The sequence below is a fragment of the Otolemur garnettii genome, unplaced genomic scaffold (genome assembly GCF_000181295.1).
Source record: "Otolemur garnettii isolate 467f Iridium unplaced genomic scaffold, OtoGar3 scaffold00023, whole genome shotgun sequence".
Taxonomy (NCBI): domain Eukaryota; kingdom Metazoa; phylum Chordata; class Mammalia; order Primates; family Galagidae; genus Otolemur; species Otolemur garnettii.
In genome coordinates, this window is record NW_003852418.1 from 18,539,931 (window position 1) to 18,561,114 (window position 21,184).

General features: G+C 54.5%; 1 protein-coding gene across 1 annotated transcript; it reads left to right on the forward strand.

Moving 5' to 3' along the window:
* The first annotated feature begins 6 nt into the window (after nucleotides 1-6).
* NPEPL1 (aminopeptidase like 1) lies at nucleotides 7-17,809 on the forward strand. The gene is made up of 12 exons (XM_003787735.3): nucleotides 7-114; nucleotides 770-955; nucleotides 1,506-1,673; nucleotides 4,612-4,701; nucleotides 5,117-5,198; nucleotides 6,758-6,900; nucleotides 10,963-11,040; nucleotides 14,804-14,904; nucleotides 15,660-15,783; nucleotides 16,124-16,300; nucleotides 16,702-16,812; nucleotides 17,156-17,809. Exons 3-12 carry the CDS (start codon nucleotides 1,506-1,508, stop codon nucleotides 17,312-17,314), a joined length of 1,233 nt encoding a protein of 410 aa, XP_003787783.1. The 5' UTR covers nucleotides 7-114; nucleotides 770-955; the 3' UTR covers nucleotides 17,315-17,809.
* Nucleotides 17,810-21,184: the final 3,375 nt, after the last annotated feature.

Genomic DNA, 21,184 nt, shown 5'->3' on the forward strand with positions numbered 1-21,184 from the left:
GGGGACGCGGACCCGCAGAGCCGGCCCGTGCTGCTGCTCGGGCAGCTGCACCACCTGCTCCGCGTGCCCTGGAGCCACGTCCGCGGGAAGCTGCAGCCCCGGGTCACCGAGGAGGTGAGGGGCCGCCGGCCGCCAGCGCCCCAGCGCGCGTTAGCCCAGGCCCGGCCGGGCGGCGGGGGCGGCCCAGGCCCCGGGAGGCCGCAGAGGCCCCGCCTCGCCACCCGCAGCCCCACTGCGCGGCCTCCCCCGCGGCTGGGCCTCTGAGGCCGGCCGCTTCCCTTCCGGAGCAGCCATCAGGCCCCGTCCAAGCCTGCAGAGGCCCAGCGCTGTCCTAGCTGCTACACCTGCGACAGGGAGGGGGAGATGCGGCCCAGAAAGGGCTGCGTTCCCAGGGCTGCAGGTGGGCCCAGCTTCGAGGCAGGCCCTGCCTTCCAGAAATCCCCGTGGTTATTCTCTCCCTGCCTCCCTCTGGGGTATCTGGCTCCCAGACCCTCTCTCGTGGAAAATGGCTAAGTCCCAAACAAGTTGGGGTTTTCAAGTGTTTTAAGCAATATGGGCCCCAACCTGGCCTTTCAATCCTGACGCCTTAATCCCACATGGTGGAAGAGCGCCAGCAGAGAGGGACACTTAGCTCCACCGACAGGCCACACGACTCCTTAATTACAGATCAGGGGCGCTTAAAGTGCCCTTGCGGAGGCGCAGGCGCAGCTGGGGCAGGGCTGCCCCAGGTGGGCTGTTTGAAGCCTGTTTCTTGTCTCTCCTGATCCAGCTCTGGCAGGCTGCTCTGAGCGTGCTCAACCCCAACCCCACAGACAGCTGTCCCCTCTACCTGAACTACGCCACCGTGGCTGCCCTGCCCTCCAGGGTGAGCCGGCACAACAGCCCCTCCGCCGCCCACTTCATCACCCGGCTTGTGCGGACCTGCCTGCCGCCCGGAGCCCATCGGTGCATTGTGGTGAGTGCTGTGGAGAGTGGTGGCCAATGGGCCGGGTGTACTAGGACCACAATGCTGCCAGTGACTGCTTCGCTGACCTCGTGTCTCAGGGGGACTCACAGCCCTCTACAGACTGCAGGGCACTCTGGCCCATAGGACCTGGATGTTACCATCCCTGCTTTACAGACAAACTGGTCCAGAGAGACACGGTGATTTGCCCCAGATCAGTTTTGAGGTCAGGTCCAGTGTCTATCTGTCTGTGCCAGACGTTTTCCTGTCTGTTAAGGCAGTTGATAGTGACCAATATGCTCTTCCTCGTGTAGGCGAGACAGTGCTCCCAGCGTTCTGTGCTTCCAGGAAGGTCCCTGGGGGATGGGCTGACCGCTGCTGCTGAGGCACTGTCTTGAACAGTGGTTTTCAACCTTTCTAATGCTGCAGTCCTTTAATACAGACCCACAGGTTGAGAACCGTGGGTCTAGAATGTTCCTGAAGTTAACTGTGTTTGGGAGGCAGCGAAGACAAGGCCTGGCACTTCCTGATCCAGCTCCCTGTCTCTTTCCCTGTGCTGCAGATGGTTTGTGAGCAGCCTGATGTCTTCGCCTCTGCGTGTGCCCTGGCCCGGGCCTTCCCACTGTTCAGCCACCGCTCAGGTGCCTTGAGACGCGCAGAGAAGACTGTCACTGTGGAGTTTTACCTGGTGGGACAAGACAACGGTCCAGTGGAAGTGTCCACATTGCAAGTGGGTGTCTGGAAGGGCTGTCTGGAGAGCCCTGGCTCCCCTTTCTTCAGGGAGGGCTGTTTTGGTTTCTGTGATGCCAGACCCAGGCAGTGGGTTCCCTTCCCCTCAGGGAGGTCTCCATTTCAGGATTCTTTTCTGTTCAGACAATGTTTACTGAGCACCAATCATGTTTTTATACTAACAATCCTGAATATTCTATCACCCTTTACAGGGAGCACTTTTACATATGTTATGTCACTTGCTCCTAAAATTAGGCAAGGCTGGAGGTGATTTCCAATCTTGAGGTCTTTAGATGGGCTTGGCATGGGGCTCCCTTCCCACAGCAGCCATCCCAGACTCCACTGTGACCCCATTTGCCCACCCCCAGACCCCACTTACCCAGCCCCACACATCTTGTCCCTTTCTCCTGCTTCTGCCCCAAACAAGCTTTCCCACCTAGCGGCGTGGTCCATACCTTGCTTCTTCCTCTCTATGAACTGGAGTCATCTCCTCTTGACCTGGAGAGAACATACTTCCTTTTTTACTATCTTCAAACGATCCTCCTTCTTTCTGCATCCTCAAGCTTTTAAAAACCATAGTCTTAATTGCTTTGCATTTCTTAATTCTCTTTTCCTCCTTAACCCAAACAGCACCCTTCTTTCTTCATCCCCAAGCTTTTAAAAAACATAATCTAATTGCTTTGCCTGTCTTAATTCTCTTTTCCTCCTTAAACCACCCAAACCTAGTTTTTGTCCTCCTCCTGACATTGCTTTTTTGAAGGGTCCTGTTTGTTAGACTGGAACATTGGGCATCCCTCCTTGAAGCGCACCCACCTTGTGCAGGGCCATCCCGCTTCCCACTTCTCCCCAGCCTACTCCATGCTGTTAAGTAGTCCATCACGGCTGCTAACACTCTGAGCTCGCCCAGATGGTGATGACCAGCTTCCCCTCTGACTCCAGTGACTTCCTTCTGAGATCCAGGCCTCCCGTCCACCAGATCCCAGCCAGCAGCCCTTGTCCCCTCCCCTCTCACTGTTGTCCCTTGGCCTTGCCAGGTTTGTTCCTGCTCAGTTTCCCTCTGTAAGGGTCCTACTTTCTCAGCCCTGCATGGTGTCTTTTGGTTTCTGCCCGTGTTCTTTCCCCAGCCCTGCCACATTCCAGTGCTCTAGTAGTCCAGGCGCCCTTCCCCACAGACTTCCCTGCCCCAGCTGCCTCAAATCCAGAACACCAGGGTCTGGTATGCCACATGGCCCTTACTAGCCTCTCTCCCTTCTCATCACTGTGGGAACCTCCTCAGCTCCCTGGTCCTCTCTGAGTCCTGTGACCTCCTGTCATCCTCCTGTGTAGCATTTAATGGTGTGGTGTGTTGTAATTCTGTGCTGGACTTGAGTCCCTTGGACATCTTTGGATTCTGAGCCCAGCATGGTGCCCAGCACGTAGTGGGTGCTCCTACAAACACAGACACACAAATGTCTGCTTCTCCCCTGGTGGCAAGCAGCGTGGTTGTGCCGCAGTGGGGGCCCCTGGAGCCAGCTCCAAGCCTACTGGGGGTCTGGGGTCTTCAAGATGACACCTGGCCTCCTTGGAGGCAAGGCTTACATCATTGACACTCTTCCCCAGTGGTCCTCACTGTGCTCTTGTGTCCTCAGACAGGAGGTGAGCCTGCTGGCAGGCGGCAGGGACTGCACACTTCATATCTGAGCTGTCAAGTTCCAGGGCTCTACCTTTGAGGCTCTGGGGTTTAATTACCTCAGGACAAGCAGAGGCTCTCGCCGCCACCAGACAGGGCGGGGGAGGCAGCTAGGCTGGCGGTATCGACCCAGTGCTTGCCCTCCCTGACATTACAAGACTAGAGCGGTGATGACAAACTCGGTGCTGTCCTGCACCCCCGCGACACCTGCGCCACTTTCCTCTTTTTAATATTGTCTCTTTTCAGTGAGCGAAGGAGGCCATCACAGCTGCCGGCCTTCTGCAGCCTCTGAGGCATGGGGGGAGACACTGGGGACCAAAGTAGGGCAGGGGTGTTCTCGGGTACAGCTGAGAGCAAGGCCCCAGGGGCAGTGTGAGGCAGCAGAGAGTGAGACAGCAAAGAACTTGCCGGGCCGGGGCTGAAGCAAAGATGGGGCAGTGCCCCTCAGGTCTCACTGTGGTGGGCTGTTTCCAGGGTGTGCGTGGTGATTACTCTTGTGCATGCACCTTCTCTAAGCTCTCAGACCCTGGAAGCCTGGGACAGTCTGTGTTACCAGTTCCTGCTCCCTTTCAGGTGCTGGGTGGTCAAGTAAGTGCTACCAGGCCGGGCCCATCTCTGTGTCTTTCCCTCGCCCCGAGCAGAGCTGTGTCAGATCACAAGGAGAGACTCACCTGGGAGGAAAGCACCTCCTCGGTGGCCCAGAGGGAGGGTCTCTGGGAGGACTGGCAGGTTTGAGGCTCGGCATGAAGAGGCTTTTGCTCTGCTGGGAGGATTTGGAAGATGTGGCCTTTGAGAAGTGCCTCAAAGGGTGGCTGGAATCTTGGCGGGAAGAGGAGGGTACAGGATCTGCAGAGGCCAGATGTGGGCCAGCATGCACTTGGGCTGGCACAAGGGGATGAGGAGAGGAGCAGGACACAAGCCTTCGAAGGGCCCCAAATATATGGATACAGGGTCAGGACCTCAGGCTAGGGGGCACCTGTGTAATTCTGGAAGCACAGCGGGAGTGGGGAACAGGGGAGGGTGGCTATGTTGAGCTTCTTTCTGCAGAGGGTGAGGGGTGGGCAGTCAAAGGCTACTGGCAAAGGAGTGGGTGGTAAGAATTTTTCTTCTCCCTTCCCTCCGCCGCTGGCTGCCCTATTGGCAGCCCCGCGGCCTTTGCTGGGGTAGCACGTGCCTCTGACACGTTTGGGTTACTGAGGGATGGGTACGTTGGAGACATGTTTGCCAGCTAGCCCCACAACCCCAGTGACAGCTTTCTATTTTTCTTTAGTGCTTAGCAAATGCCACAGAAGGTGTTCGGCTGGCGGCCCGCATTGTAGACACGCCCTGCAGTGAGATGAACACAGATGCCTTCCTCGAGGTTTGTGGCCCCGTCATGCCAGGGGTGGAACCAGGGTGGAGTGAGTGTCGTAGGCCCTAAGGAGAGCCAGAGGAAACTTGGGGGCTGTGCATACCCTCTGACCCGGCCTGAGGACCTGGCGGCCACGTCCAGTGCAGTTATGCGGTCCTGCCTTTTCCAAGAGGAGTCCGGAAGGGTGTGGGGAGGACAGGGCCTCCTCTTCAGGGCCCTCCAGCAGGACTGCAGCCATGAGCCACAGGAAGTTGGAGGGTGTGGAGGGTGAGCCTCCTCTCCTGGGTTCAATCACGTGGGACGAGGAGAGTGTGGAAGCCTCTGGCTCTCCAGACAGGCTTCTCTCCCGCCGTCCGGGCCTCGCCTAGACTTAAGCCATCTTCACGTGTCCTTGTTGTGTTGTTTTTTCCATGAACACATCCAGGAGATTAACAAAGTTGGAAAAGAGCTGGGGATCGTTCCAACCATCATCCGGGATGAGGAGTTGAAGGCGAGAGGATTTGGAGGTGGGTGGGGCTGCACCCTGTAGGTCCTGGCCTTAGGGAGCTATGGGGGGCACTCTGGTGGGGGTGGTGGCTGGCCGCAGGGTACATAGTCCTGGTCTTCATCCTGCTTATGACTTGGACGGGATCAGTTCATGTCCAAGCCCCAGGCCAGATCCTGGGAAGCAGAACATCTCCAGGGGAGAAAAGGGAAGTGATCCAGACTCTGATTCGAATTCTGGAAGCTGCTAGGTCCAAGCCCTTCCCCTGCCCACAGCTCTCCAGCTGCCTCCTGTGCCGCACGCCCTGACTCCCTGGGCCAGCTCCACGGGGCCTTTCTGTTCCTCGAGTACACAAGTTCACATCTGTGTCAGGGCCTCCCACAGTTGGCTCTGTCTGGAGGCCTTTCCCTGAGGATGTTCTTACTTGGGGTGGGGGCCATCTCATCCAGCACATGTTAGCTCAGAGGTCACCTCCCCACAGAGGCCTTCCCTGATTCCCCAGGCTCAAGCTCCCCCTGAGCTGGAGGGACAGATAAATTGACTCAGCTCCCTCAAGGTGCTTTCAGACTGACAGAAGGAGGGGGCTGTTGTAGTTATCTGTGGCTATAAGACAAGGTGCCCCAGGGGTGCAGCTGAAAACAACACCTGACTCATGTCACAGTGCCAGGGATCTCCCTGCAACAGTCATCTGAAGGCTCACGTGGGGCTGGTGATGTGCTTCCAGGAAGGCTCACCCGGCTGGCCGGTCATGGGCCCTCATGCGCTGTTGGCTGGTGATAGCAGCTCCTTGCTGTGTGAGCCACCCTCGGGGCAAGGTATCTGACGGAGACCGAGAAAAAGAGTGAGCAAGGCGGAAACTCCCATGTTTCCCGTAACCTGGTCTCAGAAGTGGCATCTCATCACTTCTGCTGTTTTCTTTTGGTTAGAGGTGAAGCGTTAGGAAGAGATAAGGACAAGGTCTGAGTTGTGTGTACCACAGACACATAAGCCAGTTACAAATGGAGAGGTGGCCACTTTTATCAGGGAAAGCTTCACAGAGGAGGTGGTGTTTGCAGTGGGTCCTGTAGGATGAGTAGTAGTTTGTTAGACAGCCATAGTTCCTGTCCTGGTCACCTACTGGGGGACCCTGAGGCACAGACTCCACCCCCAGGCAGGCCACTGTTTTCTTGAGAAGATGGAGCATGTAAACGCACCAGTGAGGCAATGGTGCAAAACACATGGGCATGACCTTGGGAAGGGGATGAGCATGGGCTAGAGTGGCCTAGAGCATCATCCAGAAATCAGTCCATTGTGTTCAAGAGAACCTTGTCCTGTTCTCTCTTGAAATGATACAATATTTTCTTTTCCTCAGTGGATTTTCTTGCCTAACGATACTTTGCCCAGAATTTGTTTGCAGTTCCAGACATTGGAACTAATCTTCATTCCCCAACCCCTTACGGACCAGGGGGTAGGAATATGCAGGGAGCTCTGGCAGGAGAAATGTTGCCAGCCTACGCTGGGAACTGGTGTTTGCTGGGGCCTTTGGGGAGTTTTCTGCTCAGTTTGTACCAAGCCTAACCAGCTCTCCCCACACTCTAACAGGTATCTATGGAGTTGGCAAAGCTGCCCTCCATCCCCCAGCTCTGGCCGTCCTCAGCCATACCCCTGATGGAGCCACACAAACCATAGCCTGGGTCGGCAAAGGCATTGTCTACGACACTGGTGGCCTCAGCATTAAAGGGAAGGTGAGGTGTCGGGCAGGTCCCAGGTTGGGGAGGACCCAGGTGGGCTCGGCCAGCTCTCTTGGGAGCACCTTTGAAGGCAGTGAGGGTTCTGTGAGTTTGCAATTGGGCCAGGTTCAGGGGAGTCAACAGATCTGTCCCCATCTTGAAAAGGAAGCCATTTCTTATGGGACACCTGGATTTCAAGCCCCTATTTCAAACAGGAGTCGAAGCAAAATGTCTGGCCAGGGGCCAGAGAAAAGCCAAAGAAATGATTAAAGGAATCAGAACCCAGGGAGCCAAGGTCTGCCCCAGAGTGGTTTTGCCTAGGGGAGGGAAGGGCAAAGAGGGTCCCCAGGTCTCCAAATCTGAGTCCGTCGAGGTCTCCACAGAGAGATACTCCATGGGGTCCACACAAGCCCTCAGAAGGCATGTGACCCTTATGAAAGCCAGAGCAATTTGGCCTCAGCACAGAAGCAAGCCACCTGGGCTTGTCCCTGGGAGGCGACCTTAGCAGCCTCTCCTGTGGTGTGGCAGGCACTTGGGGAGCCAGTCACAGCCACATCTGTCCAACTAGGTGTGGCCTCTCTTCTCCACACCATCTTCATCTGTTCATCCCACACCACCAGGGCCTGGGCTGGGAGTCCTAGAAAGGCGTGGACTGTGCATGTGAGCCTAGGATTGCTGAGAGGACACTGGCTCTGTGACAGTGGCTCACAGATGTGGCCTTTTGGCACAAATGGCGCTTTAAAAAATTTGAATTGGGAAGCCAGGTGTGGTGGCTCACAGCTGTAATCCTGGCACCTACACCTCACCTAGCCGTAATCCTAGGGAGGTGAGGCATGTGGATTGCTTCAGCTCAGGAGTTTGAGATCAGCCTAAGCAAGAGCGAGACCTGTCTCTCTACTAAAAATAGAAAAACTAGCCAGGAGTCATGGCACACACTTGTAGTCCCAGCTACTCGGAAGGCTAAGTCAAGAGGATCACCTAAAACCAGGAATTTGAGGTTGTTGTGAGCTATGCCGCACAGCACTCTACCCGGGAGAAGAAGGAACCACCAAAAGCAAACTGGGAGCTGCAGGGACTAGCTGGTTCAAAGGCATCAGGTGGGACCTTTTAGATGCTTGGCAAGTACTGACCCCAAAGAACTTTTGCTTATAAGGGTGATATCTAGTGATATATATCAATAAAAGTCCATTGCATGTTACCATAAATAATGTAATTTTATGACAATTACTATTTTTGAAAATGAAAAATAATCGAGAGTAGCATTGTACATTTGTGCACATCCTGTTAGTGTCTGATGTAGAAGAAGAAGATAGCTGGGATCTTGCCTTTGATTCTGCATTTAGTCTGTCGTGACATATTGTCTCTGTTGAATGCTATCAAATCACCCCAGCACATTTCACGTTACAACAGGGTGGTGACTATAACATTCTTTGCTATTACACCAAAACTCAACAAGTGCTAGTTTCTTAACATTTGGTTATAATTTGGAATCTGAGGCCACATAAGTGAACTTTTGTGCAGCATAGATGGTTTTGTGCTACCTTGAATAGACCATTTGGAAATAATTGGTTCACAGGGTTATGCAAATCCTCCAAATTTTGACCCTTTATAGAATATCAAAAAACCTTCTTCACTTAGATCACCATTCATCTCATCAGAAAAGTCACGGAGTGCAAGGAGGCTGGCATGGCAGATACAAGTTGTCCAAAATTCAGATTTTTGCTTGAAAGCTCACGTGTATACCCTTGGCAGTAAATAATGTCAACTGTTTTCGGGAAGTGAGAAGCTCACTTTGTTCCTTTTCTAGGAAATTTCTGCAGGTACCAAAGTCCAAATAACCATCTTTTATCTGTCAGTTGCTCTTTCAAGTAAAACTGGTGAGAGTGGCTGAGGGCACTCCGAGCTCACATAGTCGCAGCTGCACTGTGTTCTGGCCCTTCCTGTGCCGTCAAGAGACCGAGCACCTTCTGTGTCCTCACACAGAATATTGGAAATGTCTGGTATTCAAGGCTTCAGATTTTTAAAATTTAATTTTACTGCTTCAGCAAGGAGATTCTTAAGCAAAATTGGCATGTTTTATCTTCCTGGTGGGTGTGGAAATGATTATAGTGCGGCAGCCTCGACTGTGGGTGCAAGTGTCAACCCAATGGAGGAGGCAGAAAACATCTTATGTTACGAGAAAATCATTTCTTTGATAAAAATAGAAATAACCTGTGGGGGTTGGTGGAACTTTGCACAATCAACTGGAGCTTTATTTGCAAGGTCGGCATTTGTCCCACCTGCGACTGGGAACTGGCCCCTGTGACATTCAGAGCAGCCTGTTTTGCACATTGCTGGACTCCAGATCTGAGGCCCCAGTTTTCCATTTGAACAGTCTTATGCTTTCTTGAACATAAGGTCAGAAGAAATGGATCGTTTTCACTTGACTTAATTATAAAAGCAGCTCAGTTTATATGTAAAAATACTTTCCACTAAAATTCAGGGCTCGTGTAATATGATCAGGGTTCAGAAATCCCTCGGTAAATTTCAGCCCTGAACCTTTACATCTGTGGACCTGTTGTTAATCTAAAATATGAACTTGCTGATTAGAGTAGGGAATGTATAAAATGTAAAAGTGTGTAGTCCCTCTCATTCAGTTTACAGAAAGTGGCATTTCTGTGTGCAGTAGGAGGGCACCTCTAATGTGGCTATTTCTGGTAGCCCTTCCTGAGACCCATCTAAAGCAGGAGGGCAAGAGGGGACAGACAGCCGCTTCTCATGGTGGAGCTGGTGGTGACGTGGGGGGTGAGGAGGTGTCCTCGCCAGTGGTGGTGTCAGTGGGTGTGGATAGGGGTGTTGGGGTGATGAAGAGTTCACGTCCCCCCTTGCTGTCCTTCAAGGGCATGGTGATGAGCAGAGAGAGCTGAGGCCAGAGCGGTGAGGAAGCTAGGCCTTGTCCCTTGGGTATCTGGTGGCCAAGGTGGGTTTGCCGTGGGCAGAGTCATGGTGGGCTTGTGGCAGTGGCATGAGGGAAGGCAGAAGGGCCTGTGGGAAGGAAGCAGGTGCACAGAGGGTAGAACGTGGGAGAGAGACCCAGATATGGTCTGCAGAGGCTGGGCAGAGGCCTCTACCCACACAAGGGTAGGGAGCACAGGAGGTGGTGGCAGTTTGGATGAAAGTGTGAGATGTGGCTCGGCGCCTATAGCTCAACCGGCTAAGGCGCCAGCCACGTACACCTAAGGTGGCGGGTTCGAATCCCCAGCCCGGACCCGCCAAACAACAATGATGGCTGCAACCAAAAAATAGCCGGGCGTTGTGGCGGGCGCCTGTGGTCCCAGCTACTTGGGAGGCAGAGACAGGAGACTCGCTTGAGCCCAGGAGTTGGAGGTTGCTGTGAGCGTGATGCCATGGCACTCTACCCAGGGGGACAGCTTGAGGCTCTGTCTCAAAAAAAAAAAAAAAAAAAAAAAAGAAAGTGTGAGATGTGCTGACATGTGGGCACCCCAGGATTCTGGAAATGGGAGGACCAGGAAGCCTCTGAGCTCCCGGTGTGTCTGCAGAGGCCATTCAGGGGCAGCATGGAGGGGCCAGGCCCTGGAATAAAGGGGAGTGTTTCCCTGCACGAACTTTCCCATGGCCTTAAGCAAGCCTCAGAGGCCCCCTGGACCTCAGGCTCCTCCTCACAAGTTAGACAGAGAGGTAGGTGGGGAGAGGCCCGCAAGCAGACACCCAGGGGTCAGGGTGCCCAGTTACCAAGCATAGGGAGCTGTGGCCGTGTCAGAGCCCGGCCACTGTGATTATGCCACTCTGGGCATCTGCATGTCACCTTGCAGTTACTGTGTGGTAACCCCAAAGCTCTACTGTAACAAAAGTGATCTCCACTGTCTTTTGGGAAGCTATCACTTCCCATTGCTTCTGGGTATCCCCACTTGTAGCCAGTTTCGTGAGTCCTGTGAGTGTCCAGCTGGCTGGGCAGGAGGTCCATACAGGCCTGAGGGGTGCTTTGGGAGGCAGGGTCCGGTGGGGGGTGGGCACGGCCTGCAGCCAGGCTTCTGTGCAAACAGCTCACCTTCTCCCTGGTTCCTTTGCCACCTGCAGACCACCATGCCAGGGATGAAGCGGGATTGTGGGGGTGCTGCAGCTATCTTGGGGGCCTTCAGAGCTGCCATTAAGCAGGTGAGTGAAACCCTGCCTGCCCTGCAGGGGCATCCTGGGCTTTCTTCCTGGAAATTTCTCCTGCCCTTTCCCTGGTCCATCCCTGGGTCCACTGGGTCCCTGTCCCTCTGATCTTGGGCCCTTCCTGCCTCTATCTGATTCACCCAAGGACAGAGTTCACCCATGCTCAGGGCCTGGCTGGGCTCAGGCCAGCGAGTGTGTGTTTCGTGGAACCACAAGGCATATGGCAGGTGTAAGCCCACATGTTGCAGTTGTGCTTCCTGTATTCCTCCTGCAACCCTCCTGTGTTCCAACTCGCCCTCCAGGCCAAGCCTCTCTCCACCCCATGCTCCTGGCTTTCTAGGCCAGCTTTGAGGAGGCCGAGCTCTTTGTGTCACTAAGTATAAGACATTCTTTCCCCATAGGCATTGCCTATGAAACCCCATTTCTTGGGGTAAACTTGAAATTGAAAAACAAAAAGATCCTGACAAATAGTGTCTAATTCTGACTGGTCAGGTGTCTGGCAGGTACCTGGTCTTGAGAAGTGGAGCAGAGGTCTCTGGAGGAGGGACAAGCTTGCTCTATATGCCTGGGGCGTCTTAGGCAACTGTGTGGTCCCAGACAGGGCCAGCCGACCACAGCTCCGGCTGGCAGGGACACTAGAGGTGCAGGGGGTGAGACAACTTGGGCAGCATTTTGAGGCTGGCTAGCATATCTTGCTGTGCCCTGCACGCCTTCATTTGGAAAAGGCCTTCATAGAGCTCGCGGCTGAGCATTGGCTCACGCAGAGCACACAGGTGGGGCTGCGTTTTCAGCCCCAGAGCCACAGGCTTCTGCGAGTTACAGGCTTCTGAGAGCACCTGCCGTGGCCCATCCACTGCAGAGCGCTGTGGGGGGACGTTGGAGGAGGAACATATGTCCTCAGTGCTCTTACCCCTCGCTGGCTGGAGACTAATGAGGGACACGGCCAGCATTGGATGAGGACTCAACTGTCTCAGCACCGCTGTGGGCCATGTGGGGACACAGGCTCCTGCCACCTAGCCCCCTCCCCTCCACCATGCTCCCTCCAGGGCCCGCTGGCTGCCTTGGGCGATGAGCCTTTCAGAAGGATGCTGAGGGACACAGATGCCCCCTGTGTGGCCCTTTCTGTAGGGAACAGCTGCTGCTCAGCACAGGGTGGGCAAGTGGTTTTGGGGGAGCCGTGTGGCTGGCACTCTGTGGCTGTCTTTGTCACTTATCCCTGCTTATTTCCCCAGCAGAGGGTCCATCCTGGCACCTGGGAAATGCCCCCCCAGGTAGATGCTTCTGGGCTTATATTCCCTTTCACAGGAAGCCACAGATTCATCAGCTGGCAGCTGCGGGTGTTCTTAGGACTCTCACACCTCCAGGGGTGCTACAGCTTGTGACCTGAAGGGTCCTGAGGACCCTTCCCATTAGAGCCCCGGCCTGGAGGCCCCACTGTTGACAATAATGTCCTGTTTAGCTTTGATATATGCCAGCCTCTTAGAAAGGAAGGTGCTTCAGTTTGAGCCACAAAATAAAGAATAGCGAGTTATTATTTAAGCCACAGAATAAAATAAGAGTCCATGTATCCATACGGGGAGGAATAAGTCATTGAATGAACAGATGAATGAGGGAGGCTGTTTCTCACAGTGGAATCCCAGTTACTGAGTATAGAAGCAGTGATGGGAGTAGGTAGAAAATAGAAAAATCCCCATTTGGCAAACACCACCACCAGTAACTGTTTCAGAGAAGAGCATTCACCTGTGCCAAACAGAAGCATGAGGGCGTGGTGGGCAGCAGAGCAGTTAGGTGGTCCATGGTGCCTCCAGGCACGGCACGCCTAGCAGCGTCACAGGGAGACAGCGGCCGGCCCTTCTCCACACGTTGCAGGGCACGTTGCCAGGGCAGAGACAAAGCCACCTGCTGCAAGGCACCGGGAAGGACACGGCACTTCCATGGGATTCCTGCTGAAGATGCATGACCTGAAAGTAGCCGCGAGGAAGCCCGGGACAGACCCAGAAACACAGGTGCCAAGGTCACAAGAGACAAAGCCAGACCAGACGGTGCGAGTGTCCAAATTAAAGAGACTTAGGAGACCTGGCAGTTAAGGGTGGCATGTGGCCTGGTGGGACCTGGATATCGGTGGGGCAGGTGGAATCTGGCAACATTTGGAGGTGGTGGTGACCTGCCAGTGGTAACTCCCAGGTGAAGGGCATTGGGAATTGTTTATGTAACTTTTGTACTATTTTTGTACATTTGAACCTATTTCACAATGAAATGTTTAAAACTTTTCTAGAACTTGAGGCTGTGCCATTCATCGACATCAGGGCATGCTGGGAGCACGGTGGCACCGGGCTCTGGGGGCATTGGTGATCCTCTCTACACATCAGGACCCTGCCCGGGCCTCGGCCCTTCCCAGGCTATCCCTGAGGCATTGTCCAGCCCTGTCTTTCACTACTCTCTTCTGTTAAATCAGTGGGTCCTGGGTGTCCCTGAGAATACTGGCCAGTGTATGGACACTGGCAGCTCCCGGGCCCACCTCCAGCTCTTCTCAGTCTTGAATTTTCCTGTCTCTCCTGGTGATGGGTAGACCTGGCTACAAGGGCCAGGCGGGCAGGGCTACGTCTGCTTCGTATTCTGACTGGGGTGTAAACTCAGAACCCCTTTTAGGGATTTCCTGGGGCTCCTTCCTTTATTGGCAGAGCTTATTCCCTTGGTCTCTGTGGCTCTGAGCACCCCAGCATCATCCTGTGACATCAGGGCAATCTTGTCATTCACTCATTTGTTCCCACCACACAGTCCCCCCAGACATGGACTGCTGGGGTCCCTGGCACAGGTTGTGCTGTGGCCACCATATGTGGTCATCCAATGTCAGTGATCTGTGATCCTGAAACCTTTGCCCCCGTGTCATTCCACAGGCTGGCCGCGAGTGTGGGACAGGGAGCTTCAGCATCTAACACAGCCGATGGGTACAGCCGATGGGTGTCATTGCTCCCAGGAGCTGGTGGGGTTCTTTCTCCTGCATCATGTAGGGGGTGTGGAGCCATCTATGAGGCTCAGGTACACAGCATGGAGAGGAGCCCAGGGAGGTCTCCGGGGCTCACAACTGCCCCCACCCCTTCTACCCTGCCAGCCACCCTCTGCCCAAATATTTACTTCTGCTACAGGCTCCGTGCATGTCAGGCAGATGAGACAGGGCTGGGTCAGTAGAGCCACTTACAAGGGCCCCTGAGGCTGTGGGAGCTCTGTCCACCTGGACCCTGCTGCCTGGAGGCCAGGGCCAGGCTCAGGGCCTGTGCAGAGCAGAGACCGCTGCATTTTTGCTGCACATTTCTCAGTATACAAATGATTTGGAGTTAGGCCTCAGAAACTGTAACTTCATACTTAAGTGTCCATGTGGCTGAGCTATTCCTGACCTCACATGTGTGCATGTTGAGGACTGTGGGCTGCTGGCTGCATCCTGGGGTTGGGGGCAGAGGCTGATGAGGCCTGAGCAAGTGGTGGGTCCAGGATTCAAACGGCAGCCCAGCTCCTCTCTGGGCTTGTCTCCTAGGCGGGTGGAGGGGAAGCTAGGAAACCTCAGAGGGGTGAACCTTAGCCTGAGGAGCTTCCAAAACTGAACCCAGTGTGGTGGGGAGGGCAGAGCCTTACTCTCCGCACCTCGGAGCTATCTGTCCGTCTGTCTCCTGCTGTCTGTGGGTCTGAGAACTCCTCCTGGCACTTCCTTCCCTTCCCCAAACTTCTAACCTGTAACTGGAGCTTCTGCTGCTTCTCCTTTCAGGGTTTCAAAGACAACCTCCATGCCGTGTTCTGCTTGGCTGAGAACTCCGTCGGACCCAATGCAACAAGGCCCGATGACATCCATCTGCTGTACTCAGGAAAGTAAGGCAGACCCTCCGCCCCCATCACCCTCACCCAGACAGAGTCCACTCAGCAGCCACCTGCCACATCCTGATCACCACCACCTGCTAGGAGGGCGTCCTGTGTCAGAGTCCCCAGGTCACAGGCTACTTGCTTGTACGAGTGCCCAGGAGCTCTGGTAGAGGGGGACCTCACAATGAGTGGTCCATGGCACCTGACAAGGTGCTGGGCTCCCTTGGGAGCCATTGCATTAGGGGGACGAGCCTTTCCAACCTTTATTTTTAACATTCTTTGGCTATCTGAAGCTTTTCCCCCTCCCTGCATCTTCCCCTCAAGAGACTGGCCCCTGTGCTGCTCCTTCTCAGTGGCAGAGGGACATACTTGAGAGACAAAGCTGAGTGGCACCCAAGGCACAGAGGCCCCAGAACTCAGGACATGAAACCTTTTTGTGGCTGTACCATATCCTGGTGCCGAGTAGGCACCTCCCCTCTGTCCCTGCTCCCCATTTATCCAGTGCCAGTCACAGTGCACCAAATGCTAATCCATCTCAGTCCATACCACCCACCTTACAGGTTCAGAGCTGGTTCAGAGCTTGCTCACAGCTCAAGAGAGTAGAGCAGGGATTTGGCCCAGCACAGCATTGCTGCAGGGGTGTGTGTGCTGGAGCTGGGGGTCACAGGGATAGGTAGCTCTAGATGGGTCTCCACAGTTCCACAGGGACTTGTCCCAGTGTCAAAAGGGGCCACATCTCTGAGCCAGGGTTTCTGCACACCCAGGACAGTGGAAATTAACAACACAGATGCCGAGGGCAGGCTGGTGCTGGCAGATGGTGTGTCCTACGCCTGCAAGGACCTGGGAGCCGACATCATCCTGGACATGGCCACGTTGACTGGGGCTCAGGTAAGCGTTGCTGGGCACCTCCCTGGCTGTGGCCTCAGGGTGGGGAAGGCAGGTGGGGTGCGGGCTGCTGTGACCGAATTCTTATAACTGACCGAGGAGGCAGTGGGGACCCTTGGTTGTACCCAGTGAGGGTTCCCATGCCTGAGAAATGCGCCTGGAGCAGAAACCACCCTCTGCACTTGATGGGAATGATTCTCTTTCTTTCTTGCTCTGATTCTTACCACCTCTCTTTTGCTTTCCTTCTTTTTCTGCCTGCCTCTCCATCCCTCTTTTGTCTTTTGTGTTTCTCTCTGGCTTTCCTTCCCCTATCTGGTGTTTTCTGGGCCCCCTGCCCGGCCAGGGCATCGCCACAGGGAAGTACCATGCTGCCGTGCTCACCAACAGCGCCGAGTGGGAGACAGCATGCGTGAAGGCGGGCAGGAAGTGTGGGGATCTGGTGCACCCACTCGTCTACTGCCCCGAGCTGCATTTCAGCGAGTTCACCTCGGCTGTGGCTGACATGAAGAACTCAGTGGCAGTAAGTCTGCAGCTGTGGGCTTTGCCCTTGTGGGTAGAATACTGCCTCCAGGGGCTAGTGCTTCTAGGGAGACGGTGTACCCCTGGGAAGCAGCAGCAGTGCCCAGAGGCAACAGCAGTGCACAGATGCCTCCCCGGGACTGGTCTTTCTGCCTTACAGCTGTGGGTCTGCCTTGATCTCCTTAGGAGGCCTGTCGCTGGCTCCCTTTTGCCATAGGGTAGTTGTAGACTCCTTGGCCATGGTCAGGGCCCTCCCTGCCCAGGCTTCTTATAGACTCCAGGGAGGTGATGGTGCAGGATCAAGACTGTCCAGCATGAGCCACCCCTAGGTATCTACACACCAGCCCCACAGGTGGTCCTGGTGGAGCAAAAAGTCACTGTGTGTCTTCTTGGACTCCCCAGGATCGAGACAACAGCCCCAGCTCCTGTGCTGGCCTCTTCATCGCCTCCCACCTCGGGTTTGACTGGCCCGGGGTCTGGGTCCACCTGGATATTGCTGCACCAGTGCACGCTGTGAGTGTCAGAGCCACCCTTCTGCCATCTGCCCCTCCCATCCTCATCCACTCAGAGCCCCTCTCTGGCCCTGGAGCCACCTGAGCTCATCAGAAGGAGGCCCTGATGTCCCACCTCTCCTTCCTGGGAACAGAGTGGCTGTGCGTGTAGTCCTGGCCCAGGGCCCTTGAGCTCATGCTTCCCCTTCCTTAGCGTGGCCTGACAGTGGGAAGACCCATTGCTCTGGCTTGTGCTCTAGAATGCCTTACTGGGCAGGGAGGAGCTGTGGGGCGAGTAGGGGGATGTGGGAGCCCTCCCATGCAGAGGCCCCATGCTCAGAGTTCGTGCCCCCTTTTGCCCATAGGGCGAGCGCGCCACAGGCTTTGGTGTGGCACTCCTGCTGGCGCTCTTTGGCGGTGCCTCCGAGGACCCTCTGCTGAATCTGGTGTCTCCGCTGGACTGTGAGGTGGATGCGCAGGAGGGGGACGTGGGGAGGGATACCAAGAGACGAAGGCTTGTGTGAGGGTCTGGCCTCCGCTCAGCCCCCAGCGACAAGGGGCGCTCTTACCTCACTTTGCACTGATTAATTTTAAGCAATTGAAGATTGTCCCTTAAAATGGGTTTGGGTTTGGGTTTGTTTTTCTGTTTATAACTGTGGTGGTGATGGGAATGGCTCTGTCTTATGTCCTAGAAGACAGCTTAGGATTTGGCTGGGGCCATGGAAGGGGGCAGGAAGTGCTAGGGCTGTTTTCTATCTGAGCTACCACAGGCCTCCCCATGCTATGCTGCCCCTTGGGGCCCCCTTGGGGCCCCCTTGGGGCCCAGGCCCTGCTCCAGGCATCCAGCACTGCACAGGGCCCAAGCGTTCATGCTGCCCAGGCCCAGCCAGCACATCCAGCTACCCTCCCCTTGGAGAGTGAAGTGACTTGCGCAGGGACCGATTTTATGGAGCACAAGGGGGTCCTACTCAAGCCCCTCTGAATTCACTTGAGGCTAAAATAAACTAGGTCACACCACACCTTTGCCTGTCTCCACCGTTCTTTCTCTGACCTCTCTGATTTAGAGACTAGCCCCGGAGCCAGTTTAGGGGAGACAGGAGGCAGTCCTGAACCTCAGACTGTCAGGGCCCTGGGCTCTATCTACAACCCTGGAATCAGGGTGACTCTTTCTGGGCCTGATCTCAAGCAAATGTTTATTAAGTGCCTGCTGTGTGGACCGCCCTGGCTGGGCCTGAGCAGGCACAAACTTGCGCCAAGGCCTACCCCCGTCTGAGGAAACTGTAATCGGGACTGTGGGCAGCAGTAGGGGCAGGAGACGCGGCTCCTCAGCAGAGTGGCACGGCTGGGCACCTGTAGCCTTCAGGGGTCACTGGCTGGCTTAATAGCTCTTCAATAGGCTGCTCTCTACTCCTCTCTGAGACGCCCAGCGGAGGCAGAGGTCACCGAGGTGGTCTGGTTCTCCAAGGCAGCTGGCACCATCTGCTCCCCCCGCCAGGGGACCGCAGGGCCAGGGCACAGGATGCAAGGTCAAGGAGCAGGAGGAACTGAGTCTCCCTTGTGCAGGCACAAAGGCAGTCTCAGGGCCAGGGACCCAGCTGCAGACCAGCTGCAGGCTTGGGGTCTGGCCTATATACCCAGCGTCAGGGGTCTCCGGGGTGAGCCAGAGGCCTGGCTTTCTCCAGGACCAAAGGGCCTTAGGATTTAGCGGCTGCTCCCCTCAGCCCTGCTGGAGCCCCAGCAACAGGGTCACAGACCGGCCAGCAGCAGGGGCAGGTGGGTGCTCTTGGTTCCACTTGTTCTTGGTTTCTGGCAATTGCAGGAGGATGAGCCAGGTGAGGAGGTACAGCTTGCGGGCCTGGGGGACCGGTGCAGAGCCCAGCAGGGGGAAGGAATGTGAGATGCACAGAAGTGCTCCCAGGTGAACTCGGCTACAGCCATCACCACAGACACATGGGGTCCAGGAATGCTGAGGAAGGGAGGTGGGATCAGGACCCCCCCACTACTTCCCACCCCCATCTGGAATTCCAGAGCTCACCTGGGGCTGTGTTACCCCAAAGACAGGGACCAAAGGACAAGAGGATGAAGCTGTCTCTAGGGAAAAGTGTGTAGGGGGTGGGATGAGCTTCTCCAGGGCTTGAGGAGCAGCTGGGAGGAAAGGGGATGAATACTAATCTCTGTCCCTGCACCTTTCTGTGCCGCTAGCAACAGAAGAGATAGACTCACTTCAAAGAAGAGGCTAGCGTGGAATGAGCTTGTTTCTATTGGGCAGCGCTGGCAGGCCATTCAATCATCTCAGAAAATCACACTCCACCTCCCCTGCAGATTAATTACTCTAATTAATTATTCTAGCCAGGGGCTGGCGACTCCTTACCCCAGAAAACACTACCTTGGGCTGTATTCGCCCCTCAGGCACACAGGACCCCAAGCAGCCCCTCCTTCCTGGCCCAGAGTCCAAGTTCCTGGTGACCCTAGCAGCCTCCCACCCCATAAATGTTTGTGGAATTTGCTGCCCTGAGCCTCTATCCAGACTGTGTTCCCTGGTGAATTAGTGTTCAGCATTTTTGTTTATTTGTTTGTTCTTTAACAAAAGGTTGTTTTGGTTTGAGACTCAGCAGAAACACACACTGCATTCTGCTTCCTCTCCACTCAGGATTCAGTAAATTAGTTGTTTTCCCGTCTGCTTCTAGTCCTTGCCTCAAATGAGCCTCCAACAAGATAATGCATTTAAAAGCCTTTGGAAAAGTACCAGGCCCCACGCACATGTGCCACGTAGCCATCCTGTGAGCTCTGGGAAGCCAGGTCTGCAGCTCCCAGCCTCCCGCCCACCCACTGGGGCTCAGCTCCTGGGAACACAGGGCTCCTTCCGGTGTGACCTCAGGGAAAGGGCTCAGCAGGGGACCAGCGGCCCCACACCCCTGCTGCTAGTCTAGTCCCCAGTGCCCAGGCCTGCCTCTGCCTGAGCCAGCACCATGCTCAGAGTGCTGCTGGTTCTTATCTACATACAACCAAGGGGTCATTTTTGTTTCAGTCCCCGTTGTGGTCCTGGAGGATTTGGGGGTCAGTCCAGAGAGCATTCTGCAGTCAGAAAAGCAGAACTGAAAACAAACCCCCCAAATTCAAAAGCTCAGCAGCCTGGTTTACATTTATGGTTTGCACAGTTAGAACATGAGGCTGCCCCTCCCCCACCCCAAACGATCTGTTTCCTACTGGCTTCAGTAGGAATGCTGGGCTGTCTTGGACCCTTCCTCCCTCCCCCTAGATCAATTTTGGAGTCACCAGGGAAAGTCCACCAACTTTGTAACTACAGACGTTCTAATGAGTTGGGTGAATTTCTGTGGCATCCACCACCCTACTTGGTCTAGTGTTCCGATGGCCTGAAGCCAGCTTCCTTATCCAATAATATTTATTAGGCACCCCCTGCATGCAATCCCTGGGCTGCCTATGCCCTAGCAGGCAGGATGTTCTGCGTGTCCTGTGATCTGCAAAACTGTCCTTCCAACACTGCCATGTGGTAGCTTGGAGACCTGGAATCAGCCAGCAAATTCCTTTCCTGTGTGATGGGAACACTGATATATCCATGAAAGTGTCACCTAAATAGGCAAAAGGCAACTCTTCTGGTGGTCCTGCAACATTGGTGCTGGACAGAGATCTCTATGTGTGAAGGCACTGCCCAAGAAAGGGGAGGAGTGGACACCTACACAGGCCCTCTCCAGGTGTGGGCCAGCGGCTGGACCAGTGGGTCTCAAGTATTAAGTACTTTGACTCACAAATTCTCACCACTTTGGCCTTTCTAAACTCCAAATGCTTTTTCTTCAATTCATGGGGACCACTGTGTTTGCATGCCCACTCCCTACGTTGTGGCGTAGAAAGTCTCCAAGCACGAAAAGAAGACAAAGGAAATGAAAATTGGGGCAGTGCCTGTGGCTCAAGGAGTAGGGCGCCGGCCCCATATACCAGAGGTGGCCAAAAACTGCAAAAAAAAAAAAAAAGAAAGAAAATAAATGGGACATATAAAAATATGTTACAAGATAATGAATTTATACTCAACATTGTGAAGTATCACATTAAATGTAAACAGTCTAAACACACCAGTTAAACATTATAAGCTTGGATCTGAAAACAATGCCTACCTTTCCTCTGACTGTAAGAAAACCCATTTCCAAAGTTAAATGTAAAAGAGTAAAAGGATGGAGAAGATACAGTATTAACACTTAACACAAGAAATCTAGACTTGCTACATTAATACAAGATAAGGTGGATTTAAGAGCAAGGAATATTACAAGGATAAAGAGGGTCATGTCATGATGATCAAGGAAGCAATTCCCTCAAGAGGACCAAACCATCCTAAATCTCTGTACACCAAACAATGGAGCTTCAAACACGTGAAGAAAACC